General features: G+C 48.0%; 1 protein-coding gene across 4 annotated transcripts in view; it reads left to right on the forward strand.

Annotated features, from left to right (window-relative positions):
• The window catches only part of LOC129833708 (regulator of G-protein signaling 9-like), a 31,953-nt gene extending 18,439 nt beyond the window's left edge, over positions 1-13,514 (forward strand). For 3 of the 4 annotated variants that reach the window (XM_055898479.1, XM_055898480.1, XM_055898481.1), the window contains 9 exons: positions 3,659-3,721; positions 6,446-6,475; positions 7,389-7,450; positions 7,725-7,838; positions 8,666-8,781; positions 9,428-9,515; positions 9,611-9,749; positions 10,097-10,179; positions 10,731-13,514. In XM_055898479.1, the coding sequence (XP_055754454.1) occupies positions 3,659-3,721; positions 6,446-6,475; positions 7,389-7,450; positions 7,725-7,838; positions 8,666-8,781; positions 9,428-9,515; positions 9,611-9,749; positions 10,097-10,179; positions 10,731-10,890 (855 nt within the window). In that variant the 3' untranslated portion in view covers positions 10,891-13,514. Of the gene's footprint in view, positions 1-3,658; positions 3,722-3,752; positions 7,451-7,724; positions 7,839-8,665; positions 8,782-9,427; positions 9,516-9,610; positions 9,750-10,096; positions 10,180-10,730 lie in introns of those variants that run through there. The other variant, XM_055898478.1, reaches the window with a different exon arrangement.
• The last annotated feature ends 95 nt before the right edge of the window (positions 13,515-13,609 follow it).

Genomic DNA, 13,609 nt, shown 5'->3' on the forward strand with positions numbered 1-13,609 from the left:
ACAGTTTCTGTTCATATTTTTTCTCAACATAACAGTCTCATTCTTTTCAGTCTTTCAACTTAACTTTGAACTAAAGGCTGCTGGGTGGACTACCAGAATCCTGCATAGAGATGTTGAGTGTTATTGTGTCTCACTGTCGCCATGAGGCCGTGGTCCAGACAGACAGAACAGCAGCAGAGCTACAGCAGGCCTCATTCAGAACTAGAGGTCTACTAGGCTCCAGTCTTTATTACACGCGGCTGTCAGTCAACCACAACATGAGAACTAACAGGGGTCGTCAGTTTAACATTTTTTGGGGGGGAAAACATCGCCAAGGACTATGTGTGATGTAATAGAACACAAGGAAAAAGATACGAGGTGTTTTTAGGACATGGGGAAAATGAAACCTGTTACTCAGTTCAGGTAGACCTCCACGCTGCAGCAGGGAACTAGGAGGGGGACTTGACAACACTGAGGAAAATACAACCTGTTACTCAGTTCAGGTAGGCCTCCACGCTGCAGCAGGGAACTAGGAGGGGGACTTGACAACACTGAGGAAAATACAACCTGTTACTCAGTTCAGGTAGGCCTCCACGCTGCAGCAGGGAACTAGGAGGGGGACTTGACAACACTGAGGAAAATACAACCTGTTACTCAGTTCAGGTAGGCCTCCACGCTGCAGCAGGGAACTAGGAGGGGGGCTTGACAACACTGAGGAAAATGAAACCCGTTACTCAATTCAGGTAGGCCTCCACGCTGCAGCAGGGAACTAGGAGGGGGGCTTGACAACACTGAGGAAAATACAACCTGTTACTCAGTTCAGGTAGGCCTCCACGCTGCAGCAGGGAACTAGGAGGGGGGCTTGACAACACTGAGGAAAATACAACCTGTTACTCAGTTCAGGTAGGCCTCCACGCTGCAGCAGGGAACTAGGAGGGGGACTTGACAACACTGAGGAAAATGAAACCTGTTACTCAGTTCAGGTAGGCCTCCACGCTGCAGCAGGGAACTAGGAGGGGGGCTTGACAACACTGAGGAAAATACAACCTGTTACTCAGTTCAGGTAGGCCTCCATGCTGCAGCAGGGAACTAGGAGGGGGGCTTGACAACACTGAGGAAAATACAACCTGTTACTCAGTTCAGGTAGGCCTCCACGCTGCAGCAGGGAACTAGGAGGGGGGCTTGACAACACTGAGGAAAATACAACCTGTTACTCAGTTCAGGTAGGCCTCCACGCTGCAGCAGGGAACTAGGAGGGGGGCTTGACAACACTGAGGAAAATACAACCTGTTACTCAGTTCAGGTAGGCCTCCACGCTGCAGCAGGGAACTAGGAGGGGGGCTTGACAACACTGAGGAAAATACAACCTGTTACTCAGTTCAGGTAGGCCTCCACGCTGCAGCAGGGAACTAGGAGGGGGACTTGACAACACTGAGGAAAATGAAACCTGTTACTCAGTTCAGGTAGGCCCCCACGCTGCAGCAGGGAACTAGGAGGGGGGCTTGACAACACTGAGGAAAATACAACCTGTTACTCAGTTCAGGTAGGCCTCCACGCTGCAGCAGGGAACTAGGAGGGGGGCTTGACAACACTGAGGAAAATACAACCTGTTACTCAGTTCAGGTAGGCCTCCATGCTGCAGCAGGGAACTAGGAGGGAGGCTTGACAACACTGAGGAAAATGCAACCTGTTACTCAGTTCAGGTAGGCCTCCACACTGCAGCAGGGAACTAGGAGGGGGACTTGACAACACTGAGGAAAATGAAACCTGTTACTCAGTTCAGGTAGGCCTCCACGCTGCAGCAGGGAACTAGGAGGGGGGCTTGACAACACTGAGGAAAATACAACCTGTTACTCAGTTCAGGTAGGCCTCCACGCTGCAGCAGGGAACTAGGAGGGGGGCTTGACAACACTGAGGAAAATACAACCTGTTACTCAGTTCAGGTAGGCCTCCACGCTGCAGCAGGGAACTAGGAGGGGGGCTTGACAACACTGAGGAAAATACAACCTGTTACTCAGTTCAGGTAGGCCTCCACGCTGCAGCAGGGAACTAGGAGGGGGGCTTGACAACACTGAGGAAAATACAACCTGTTACTCAGTTCAGGTAGGCCTCCACACTGCAGCAGGGAACTAGGAGGGGGACTTGACAACACTGAGGAAAATGAAACCTGTTACTCAGTTCAGGTAGGCCTCCACGCTGCAGCAGGGAACTAGGAGGGGGACTTGACAACACTGAGGAAAATGAAACCTGTTACTCAGTTCAGGTAGGCCTCCACGCTGCAGCAGGGAACTAGGAGGGGGGCTTGACAACACTGAGGAAAATACAACCTGTTACTCAGTTCAGGTAGGCCTCCACGCTGCAGCAGGGAACTAGGAGGGGGGCTTGACAACACTGAGGAAAATACAACCTGTTACTCAGTTCAGGTAGGCCTCCACGCTGCAGCAGGGAACTAGGAGGGGGGCTTGACAACACTGAGGAAAATACAACCTGTTACTCAGTTCAGGTAGGCCTCCACGCTGCAGCAGGGAACTAGGAGGGAGGCTTGACAACACTGAGGAAAATGCAACCTGTTACTCAGTTCAGGTAGGCCTCCACACTGCAGCAGGGAACTAGGAGGGGGACTTGACAACACTGAGGAAAATGCAACCTGTTACTCAGTTCAGGTAGGCCTCCACGCTGCAGCAGGGAACTAGGAGGGGGGCTTGACAACACTGAGGATAATGAAACCTGTTACTCAGTTCAGGTAGGCCTCCACGCTGCAGCAGGGAACTAGGAGGGAGGCTTGACAACACTGAGGAAAATGAAACCTGTTACTCAGTTCAGGTAGGCCTCCACACTGCAGCAGGAAACTAGGAGAGGTGATTGACAACACTGAGGAAAATGAAACCTGTTACTCAGTTCAGGTAGGCCTCCACGCTGCAGCAGGGAAATAGGAGGGGGGCTTGACAACACTGAGGAAAATGAAACCTGTTACTCAGTTCAGGTAGGCCTCCACACTGCAGCAGGGAACTAGGAGAGGTGATTGACAACACTGAGGAAAATACAACTAAAGGGTTTACCAGGAAAAACTTCCAAAAAGACTAATTAGAGGCAGAAAGGAGTTGGAGCATGTTTAAGTAGCTTCCTATTGGTTCATTCATCCCCCCCCCCCCCCCCCTCCTCTCCCCTGTAACTATTCCCCAGGACGTTACTGTAATTGAGAATGTGTTCTCAGTCAACTTAAGGGTTAAATAAAAACAATTAAATAGAAGTAATATAATGTTCTCATTCAAAATGAACAATGATTGAGGATGTTGGTGCCAGATCTGTTTGGAAAACATCGGTATGCTCATTGGAAACCATTCAAATGCAGCATGATCATATGTCAGCTGATGGTTCTTGCAGAGTTTCCCCAGTTCCTTACCCAGGGGTCTGTGCTCCAGTTCCTTACCCAGGGGTCTGTGCTCCAGTTCCTTACCCAGGGGCCTGTGCTCCAGTTCCTTACCCAGGGGCCTGTGCTCCAGTTCCTTACCCAGGGGCCTGTGCTCCAGTTCCTTACCCAGGGGCCTGTGCTCCAGTTCCTTACCCAGGGGTCTGTGCTCCAGTTCCTTACCCAGGGGTCTGTGCTCCAGACTCTGGAGATAATATGCTGAGCTACAGCACATCAGACTGACTAAACAGGTGCTTGGTGTGTCCACAGCGTCGGACACACAGTGCCATGGACTATGGGCTGGACCGTCTCATTGACCCCAATGCAGAGGAGGTAACAGGTGAGTACTGTGCTGTCTGAGACATTTCCCTTGTAAAACAGAGTGGGTCCCAAGTGCCACCTGTACATTATACACTGAGTGTACAAAACATCAAGGACACCTTCCTGATATTGAGTTGTCCCCCCTCCTTTTACCCTCAGAACAGCCTTAATTAGTTGGGGTATGAACTCTACAAGGTGTTGAAAGCGTTCCACAGGGATGCTGGCCCATATTGACTCCAATGCTTCCCACAGTTGTGTCCAGTTGGATGTCCTTTGGGTGGTGGACAATTCTTGATACACACAGGAAACTGTGGAGCGTGAAAAACCCAGCAGTTCTTGACACAAACCGGTGCACCTGGCACCTAATACCATACCCCGTTCAAAGGCACTTAAATTTGTCTTGTCCATTCACCCTCTGAATGGCAACACAAACACAATCCATGTCTCAATTGTCTCAAGGCTTAAAAATCCTTCTTTAACCAGGTCTCCTCCCCTTCATCTACACTGATTGAAGTGGATTTAACAAGTGACATCAATAAGGGATCATATCTTTCACCTGGATTCACCTGGTCAGTCTGTCATGGACAGAGCAGGCGTTCATAATGTTTTGTCCACTCAGTGTATAATGTGTTGTCGTTTGGGAAGCATCCTTGTTATCTCAATAGGATTTATTTTGGACTTCCTGGTTTGAGGTTCAAATAAAAGAGTTTGACATTGGAAGGGGGTGGAACTATGTTGAGAGGTGGTAGGAGGTGTTATAATGTGATCTCCAATAGGCAGAGTCTGTGTGGAAACCAGAGGGAATCTGTCAGGACTGAGTAGGACACGTGATAACGAGCAGTATTCATTCAGGTTTCTTTCAGGGTTTTCGTCACTGGTTATTTGGACGTATCAGTATTGGGTGAAAGCAGTGCTTCATTTGCTTCGCCTCGAGTGCTTCGAACATGTGCCCATGCAGATCGGGGGGGGGGATTCTTTCCCTTGTCATATTTCAATTTGACATCTTTGTAATTTACCAGACACTCTTATCCAGAGAGACTTACAGGAGCCATTAGGGTTAAGTGCCTTGTTCAAGGGCAGATTTTTCACCTAGTTGACTCGGGATTTGAACCAGCAACCTTTATGTTACTGGTCCAATACTCTTAACCGATAGGCTACCTGCCACCACATATGTCATCACTCCACCAGTCTGAGATGAAGAGATGTGGGAGACTGAATAGAGAGAGTGAAGGGAAAGTTGAGAGAGAGGAGACAGAGAAAACCACCTGCTTCTCAGAGCTCTAAGAACATTACTGAGGATTAGCAGGGAGTCTACTAGAGTACAGCTCTCTCTCTCTCTACCCCACTCTCTACTTCTCTTTTTCTACCTCCCTCTCGCTCTACTTCTCTTTTTCTACCTCTCTGTCTCCCTCTACCTCTCTTTCTCTACCGCTCTCTCTCTAGCTCTCTCTCTCTCTAGCTCTCTCTCTCTCTCTCTCTCTCTACTTCTCTACCCCACTCTCTACCTCTCTCTCTACCTCTCTCTCTACCTCTCAATTTCAATTCAAGGTCTTTATTGGCATGGAAAACATATGTTAACATTGCCAAAGAAAGTGAAGTAGATGATAAACAAAAATGAACAGTAAACATTACACGCACAAAAGTTCCCAAAGACATTACAAATGTCATATTATGTGCAAATTGTTAAAGTACAAAAGGGAAAATAAATAAACATAAATATGGGTTGTATTTACAATGGTGTTTGTTCTTCACTGGTCACCCTTTTCTTGTGGCAACAGGTCACAAATCTTGCTGCTGTGATGCACACTGTGGTATTTCACCCAGTAGATATGGGAGTTTATCAAAATCGGGTTTGTTTTCTAATTATTTGTGGATCTGTGTAATCTGAGGGAAATATGAGTCTCTAATATGGTCATACATTGGGCAGGAGGTTAGGAAGTGCAGCTCAGTTTCCACCTCATTTTGTGGGCAGTGTGCACATAGCCTGTTTACTCTAGAGAGCCAGGTCTGCCTACGGCGGCCTTTCTCAATAGCAAGGCAATGCTCACTGAGTCTGTACATAGTCAAAGCTTTCAACAGTCCTTGTTGGGTTGGAGGGTTTGTATTTTCTCTCTCTGCTCTTCAATTGACAGTTTGTTCTGTCGTCTCTTCCTTCAGATTCTATTCCATCACATCCTTCACCTGTTGTCGAGAGGAGGGTTTATACGAAACCACACACACACACACACACACACACACACACACACACACACACACACACACACACACACACACACACACACACACACACACACACACCTTCACCTGTTGTCGAGAGGAGGGTTTATACGAAACCACACACACACACACACACACACACACACACACACACACACACACACACACACACACACACCTTCACATGTTGTCGAGAGGAGGGTTTATATGAAACCACACACACACACACACACACACACACACACACACACACACACACACACACACACACACACACACACACACACACACACACACCTTCACCTGTTGTCGAGAGGAGGGTTTATACGAAACCACACACACACACACACACACACACACACACACACACACCTTCACTCTGTGGTGTAGCCTGTGACTGTGGTGTAGCCTGTGACTGTGGTGTAGCCCGTGACTGTGGTGTAGCCTGTGACTGTGGTGTAGCCCGTGACTGTGGTGTAGCCTGTGATAACAAGCTGTTCTTCTCTCATTGGTTTTCAGGTGTTAACCTTCGACATGGTCAGGAGAACCGTAAGACATCACTTCTGCACTGGAATACCTGAATAACCCAATGCCCTCAAGTTTGTGTTTGTGTAGAAAATAGATTAAGTACAGAAATTACAGGCATATCATGTATCTCCTCTTCTTCTCCTCGCCTTCCTGTCCTCCTCTCCCCTTCCTCTCTTCTCTCCTTCTCTCATCTTTTCTTCTCTCATTCTCTCCTCTTTCCTTCTCCTCGTCTCGCCTCTCTTCTCTCCTTCTTTTCTCTCTCCTCTTTCCTTCTCCTCGTCTCGCCTCTTCTCTCCTCCTTCTTTTCTCTCTCCTCTTTCCTTCTCCTTGTCTCGCCTCTTCTCTCCTCCTTCTTTTCTCTCTCCTCTCCTCTTTCCTTCTCCTCGTCTCGCCTCTCTTCTCTCCTCCTTCTTTTCTCTCTCCTCTTTCCTTCTCCTCGTCTCGCCTCTCTTCTCTCCTCCTTCTTTTCTCTCTCCTCTCCTCTTTCCTTCTCCTCGTCTCGCCTCTTCTCTCTCCTCCTTCTTTCCTCTCTTCACTCTCCTCCTTATGTCCTCCTCTCCTCCTTATTTATCCCCCTCTATCCTCTCCTCATGTCCTCCTCTCCTCCTTATTTACCCCCCTGTATCCTCTCCTCTCTCCTTATGTCCTCCTCTCCTCCTTATTTACCCCCTCTATCCTCTCCTCTCTCCTCATGTCCTCCTCTCCTCCTTATTTACCCCCCTGTATCCTCTCCTCTCTCCTTATGTCCTCCTCTCCTCCTTATTTACCCCCTCTATCCTCTCATGTCCTCCTCTCCTCCTTATTTACCCCCCTGTATCCTCTCCTCTCTCCTCATGTCCTCCTCTCCTCCTTATTTACCCCCTCTATCCTCTCCTCATGTCCTCCTCTCCTCCTTATTTACCCCCTCTCTCCTCTCCTCTCTCCTGCTCCCCAGAACATTTTCTTTACACAAGCCCTAATGAGGTCAGCTGTCAAATCGTCTGTGTCCCTCACAGCGTAAGTCCTTCTCAATACACTGCACACATTCATTCATTGATAGGTTGTGTTTGTGTCTGGTCATTTGATTCATTGATTGGCTGAATGACTGACTGACTGACTGAGACCAGTAACATTAACATTGTGTTCAGAAATGTAAGACCCGTCGTAAATAAAATAACCCCAACGTTACAGTATAATGAGAGAAGTTATTTTATTGTATTATCTGATTATTTTTGGGATGACAACGTATGATGAAGGTTCACAACGTTTCTGTCCCTCCTGTTCTCCGTAGCTTTGTCAAGTACGTGACAACCCACCACAATCACGACCCGTTCCTGACAACCCCTGTCCCCAGCAACCCCTGGATCACGGACAGTGATGAGTTCTGGCAACTCAACTCAAGAAGGTACGTTCTGGCAACTGAACACAGGTGCACAGTTTTGCTCTGGCCCAGTAGAAATACACTTGATTCTACTGATCAAAGTCTTGATTGAAGATCATGATGACTTCATTAGAATTTCTCCCTCCTCTCTCTCTCCTCCCCCTCTCTCTCCTCCCAATCTCTCTCTCTCCTCCCCCTCTCTCTCCTCCCCCCCTCTCTCCTCCCAATCTCACTCTCTCCTCCCCCTCTCTCTCCCTCTCCTCCCAATCCCTCTCTCTCCTCCCCCTCTCTCTCTCTCCTCCCTCTCTCCCTCTCCTCCCCCCCCTCTCTCTCTCCTCCCCCCTCTCTCTCTCTCTCCTCCCCCCTCTCTCTCTCTCTCCTCCCCCCTCCTTCTCTCTCCTCCCCCTCTCTCTCCTCCCAATCTCTCTCTCTCCTCCCCCTCTCTCTCCTCCCCCCCTCTCTCCTCCCAATCTCACTCTCTCCTCCCCCTCTCTCTCCCTCTCCTCCAATCTCTCTCCTCCCCCCTCTCTCCTCCCAATCCCTCTCTCTCCTCCCCTCTCTCTCTCTCCTCCCAATCCCTCTCTCTCCTCCCCCTCTCTCCTCCCCCCTCTCTCTCTCTCCTCCCCCTCTCTCCTTCCTCTCCTCCCCTCTCTCCTCCCCCCTCTCCTCCCAATCCCTCTCTCTCCTCCCAATCCCTCTCTCTCTCTCCTCCCCCTCTCTCTCCTCCCTCTCTCTCCTCCCCCTCTCTCCTCCCAATCTCTCTCTCTCCTCTCCCTCTCTCTCCCCCCCCCCCCTCTCCTCCCCCTCTCTCCTCCCAATCTCTCTCTCTCCTCCCCCTCTCTCTTCATCAGTGTGGACATCCCCACTAAGTTGAGTGTGGAGCGTTGGGTGTTGAGCTTCTGGGAGCTGATCAGTGACCCACGAGGCAGAGTCGACTTCAAGCTCTTCCTCAAGAAGGAGCACAGTGGTCAGTACACACACACACACACACACACACACACACACACACACACACATATATACTTTTTCCTTACACAAGCCCTAATGAGGTCAGAGGTCAAATCGCTCCCGAGTGGCACAGCGGTCTAAGGCACTGCATCTCAGTGCTAAAGGCGGCACTACAGACCCTGGTTCGATCCTGGGCTGTTTCACAACCGACCGTGATCGGGAATCGGGCGGCACACAATTGGCCCAGCATGTCCGGGTTAGGGTTTGGCCGGGGTAGGCCGTCATTGTAAAATAAGAATTTATTCTTAACTGACTTGCCAAGTTAAATAAAGGTACAATAAAATATAAAAAAACACATTCTTTCCTCAATTTGTTTTTTTCTCGATTCCTTGTGTCCTTTTTCCTTGCCTCCTCAAAGCATACTGGGTGGAAAGATGAATAGTTCCTCCAACAGAGGACGCAAGGGAGGAAAGATGAATAGTTCCTCCAACAGACGACGCAAGGGAGGAAAGAGTCATCCCAAAGTGCACTACATAGGGTGCCATATGTAGGGAATAGGGAGCCATTTCATTTAGGATGCAGCCTACGGTTTACCTTGCATGCTGTAGTATGCAGCTCAGCTAACCTAGCATTTCTACTAACCACACGTGTGTGTGTGTGTGCAGCGGAGAACATGGCGTTCTACGAGGCAGCTGAGGAGATGAGGTGGGGAGCAGCATCTGCCATACCAGAGAAATCCCAGTTCATCTTCAAGTGAGTTACACTGGAGAGTGTGTGTGACAGAGAGAGTTGCTTCTTGGTTTTTAACCTTGGTGTGTGTGTGTGTGTGTGTGTGTGTGTGTGTGTAGCACCTTTCTGAAACCTGGAGCTCCTCGATGGATCAACATTGATGGTCGTACCATGGGGCTGACGGTGAAGGGCCTGGTTGTTCCTCACCGCTACGTCCTCGACGCTGCCCAGACACACATCTTCCTGCTCATGAAGAAGGTGTGTGTGTGTAGTGTTAGTCCCTCCAAACAGAGGGGACAGGCTTATTCATCACACCAGCATCGTTCACTGAACGACCTCTATAACACAACGCACAGTAAACAAAGGTGAGCAGGATCATATAAAGTTAGTTGTCATGACGCACGGCCGGAACGCCAGATTGTCCGTTTCATAACGTCAGAATGAGGAATTGACTCAACTCAGAAGGTTCTAGTAACTGACAAGTATTTGGGTGCCGGGTTCCAAAGGAAAACCCTGCACTCAATGAAATAATATTTTACTTTTTGTGTCTCTTTTACATTAAAACTTCAAGGTTTTATAAAACACCCTTCCTCTGTCTGTCCCAGGATACCTTCTACCGTTATCTCAAGTCTCCGGTCCACAAAGACATGCAGAAGAGGGCTCTGGTCCCGTCGCCTCACGTCTTCACGTAAGACGCTGCAGGATATTCTGCACCTACACAATATCATTGTTTATTGGACTGAAACATTCACCTGTCTCGACCAAGTCTCCTCCAGACAGTTTATAGAGATAGTATCATGTGTTGTTGCATCGCTCTCCTTTTACCAGAGACATTCAGCTGGTCTTGGAGGATCATGGAAATTCAACAACAGCAGTGGTCTTGATGTGCAAAATGAGTGATCATCTACACTCACCTCTTTTCTCCTCCCCTTCTCCTCTCTCTCACCGCACCTTCCTCCTCTCTCTCACCTCCCCTTCTCTGTCTCTCACCGCCCCTTCCCCTTCTCCTCTCTCTCACCGCACCTTCCTCCTCTCTCTCACCTCCCCTTCTCTGTCTCTCACCGCCCCTTCCCCTTCTCTCTCTCTCACCGCACCTTCCTCCTCTCTCTCACCGCCCCTTCCCCTTCTCTGTCTCTCACCGCCCCTTCCCCTTCTCTGTCTCTCACCGCCCCTTCCCCTTCTCTGTCTCTCTCTCCCCCCTCTGTCTCTCACCACTCCTTCTCTCTCCCTCCTCTCCAGTGATGCCCAGTTGGAGGCCAATGTGAAGAATCGTAACCCAGGCGTCAGCCCCATCCTGCTGTGGCAGCAGGAGGAGGAGGAGAAGGCAGCAGCAGCTGTTGCTGCCAGGCCCATTGACGTCAAAGCCATGGTGGCCACCAACAAGCTGGACAGGAAGTAGAGAGAGCCCAGGGCATCATGGGAAATAGAGTTTAATATACATACTGTTGTTCATCTAATATATATTTGGTTTCCATGGAGATGGTGTTACATAGGACTACTTAAAGTCCTAAATAATGGACTTACTAGTTATTGTTTTAATGGAGATATTGGTAATGTATAGAATAACTGATGTCCTCGACCACTGATGTCAAGCCAGTACGGATTGGTTGATTGAGGGAAATAAACGATTGGCTGTTGAGTAGCTGTGTTTCGTTAAGGCCAGTTACTGCACCAGTTAAGGCCAGTTACTGTGCTGAGAATGAATCTGCTGACCAGATGATAAAAGCTACTTTAGTTCAGATGCACAGAGAACAGGGACTGTCTGTAGGGGCCCTCTGATACACAACATACTATATCAACTGCTGCAGCGGAGAAATCTATACATCTGGAAGAGCCACGTGACTGTTAGAAGGAAATGGAAAGCCAGAGGTAGATACCAGTTGATACCAGTCTGCAACTAGATCGATACATTATCATTGCCAGTCTTCAGCCAGAGAGAGATAACAGTTATCTTTACCAGTCTTCAGCCAGAGATGGATAACAGTTATCGTTACCGGTCTTCAGCCAGAGATGGATAACAGTTATCGTTACCAGTCTTCAGCCAGAGATAGATAACAGTTATCGTTACCGGTCTTCAGCCAGAGATAGATAACAGTTATCGTTACCAGTCTTCAGCCAGAGATAGATAACAGTTATCGTTACCGGTCTTCAGCCAGAGATAGATAACAGTTATCGTTACCGGTCTTCAGCCAGAGATAGATAACAGTTATCGTTACCGGTCTTCAGCCAGAGATAGATAACAGTTATCGTTACCGGTCTTCAGCCAGAGATAGATAACAGTTATCGTTACCGGTCTTCAGCCAGAGATAGATAACAGTTATCGTTACCGGTCTTCAGCCAGAGATGGATAACAGTTATCGTTACCAGTCTTCAGCCAGAGATAGATAACAGTTATCGTTACCGGTCTTCAGCCAGAGATAGATAACAGTTATCGCTACCGGTCTTCAGCCAGAGATAGATAACAGTTATCGTTACCAGTCTTCAGCCAGAGATAGATAACAGTTATCGTTACCGGTCTTCAGCCAGAGATAACAGTTATCGTTACCAGTCTTCAGCCAGAGATAGATAACAGTTATCGTTACCAGTCTTCAGCCAGAGATAGATAACAGTTATCGTTACCGGTCTTCAGCCAGAGATAGATAACAGTTATCGTTACCGGTCTTCAGCCAGAGATGGATAACAGTTATCGTTACCAGTCTTCAGCCAGAGATAGATAACAGTTATCGTTACCGGTCTTCAGCCAGAGATAGATAACAGTTATCGCTACCGGTCTTCAGCCAGAGATAGATAACAGTTATCGTTACCAGTCTTCAGCCAGAGATAGATAACAGTTATCGTTACCGGTCTTCAGCCAGAGATAACAGTTATCGTTACCGGTCTTCAGCCAGAGATAACAGTTATCGTTACCAGTCTTCAGCCAGAGATAGATAACAGTTATCGTTACCGGTCTTCAGCCAGAGATAGATAACAGTTATCGTTACCGGTCTTCAGCCAGAGATAGATAACAGTTATCGTTACCAGTCTTCAGCCAGAGATAGATAACAGTTATCGTTACCGGTCTTCAGCCAGAGATAGTTAACAGTTATCGTTACCAGTCTTCAGCCAGAGATAGATAACAGTTATCGTTACCAGTCTTCAGCCAGAGATAGATAACAGTTATCGTTACCGGTCTTCAGCCAGAGATAACAGTTATCGTTACCGGTCTTCAGCCAGAGATAACAGTTATCGTTACCAGTCTTCAGCCAGAGATAGATAACAGTTATCGTTACCGGTCTTCAGCCAGAGATGGATAACAGTTATCGTTACCAGTCTTCAGCCAGAGATAGATAACAGTTATCGTTACCGGTCTTCAGCCAGAGATAGATAACAGTTATCGTTACCGGTCTTCAGCCAGAGATAGATAACAGTTATCGTTACCAGTCTTCAGCCAGAGATAGATAACAGTTATCGTTACCGGTCTTCAGCCAGAGATAGATAACAGTTATCGTTACCAGTCTTCAGCCAGAGATAGATAACAGTTATCGTTACCGGTCTTCAGCCAGAGATAGATAACGGTTATCGTTACCGGTCTTCAGCCAGAGATAGATAACGGTTATCGTTACCAGTCTTCAGCCAGAGATAGATAATTTATCGTTACCACAGTCTGCAAAATGTATATTATATTTGTGTGTGTTTGTAAGTCTCACATGTTCCATACCTCTGTAGGTGGTGTATTGTTCATGTCTTTTGCATCATTTGTCTGTCTCTAGCTATTTCTACAACACTATGTCAAAGCTGAACCTGTCTACACACTCCTGTCTGTCTGTCAGTGTATAGAACATGTCTGTCTGTCTGTCAGTGTATAGAACATGTCTGTCTGTCTGTCTGTCAGTGTATAGAACATGTCTGTCTGTCTGTCAGTGTATAGAACATGTTGTCTGTCTGCAGGCTGACGTTTTGTTCCCCTCTACCTCTGTTCTGATAATCCGGTCTCCGACCCAATTATTATAAAATATGTAATAAAACCATAAATCCTTTAATGGACCTGCTGCTTCAGAACATTAATAATGTATCTGTATGTGTGTACTGTCTGTGTGTGTGTGTACTGTCTGTGTGTGTGTGTGTACTGTCTGTGTGTG

This window comes from Salvelinus fontinalis, chromosome 34, assembly GCF_029448725.1.
Source record: "Salvelinus fontinalis isolate EN_2023a chromosome 34, ASM2944872v1, whole genome shotgun sequence".
NCBI lineage: Eukaryota > Metazoa > Chordata > Actinopteri > Salmoniformes > Salmonidae > Salvelinus > Salvelinus fontinalis.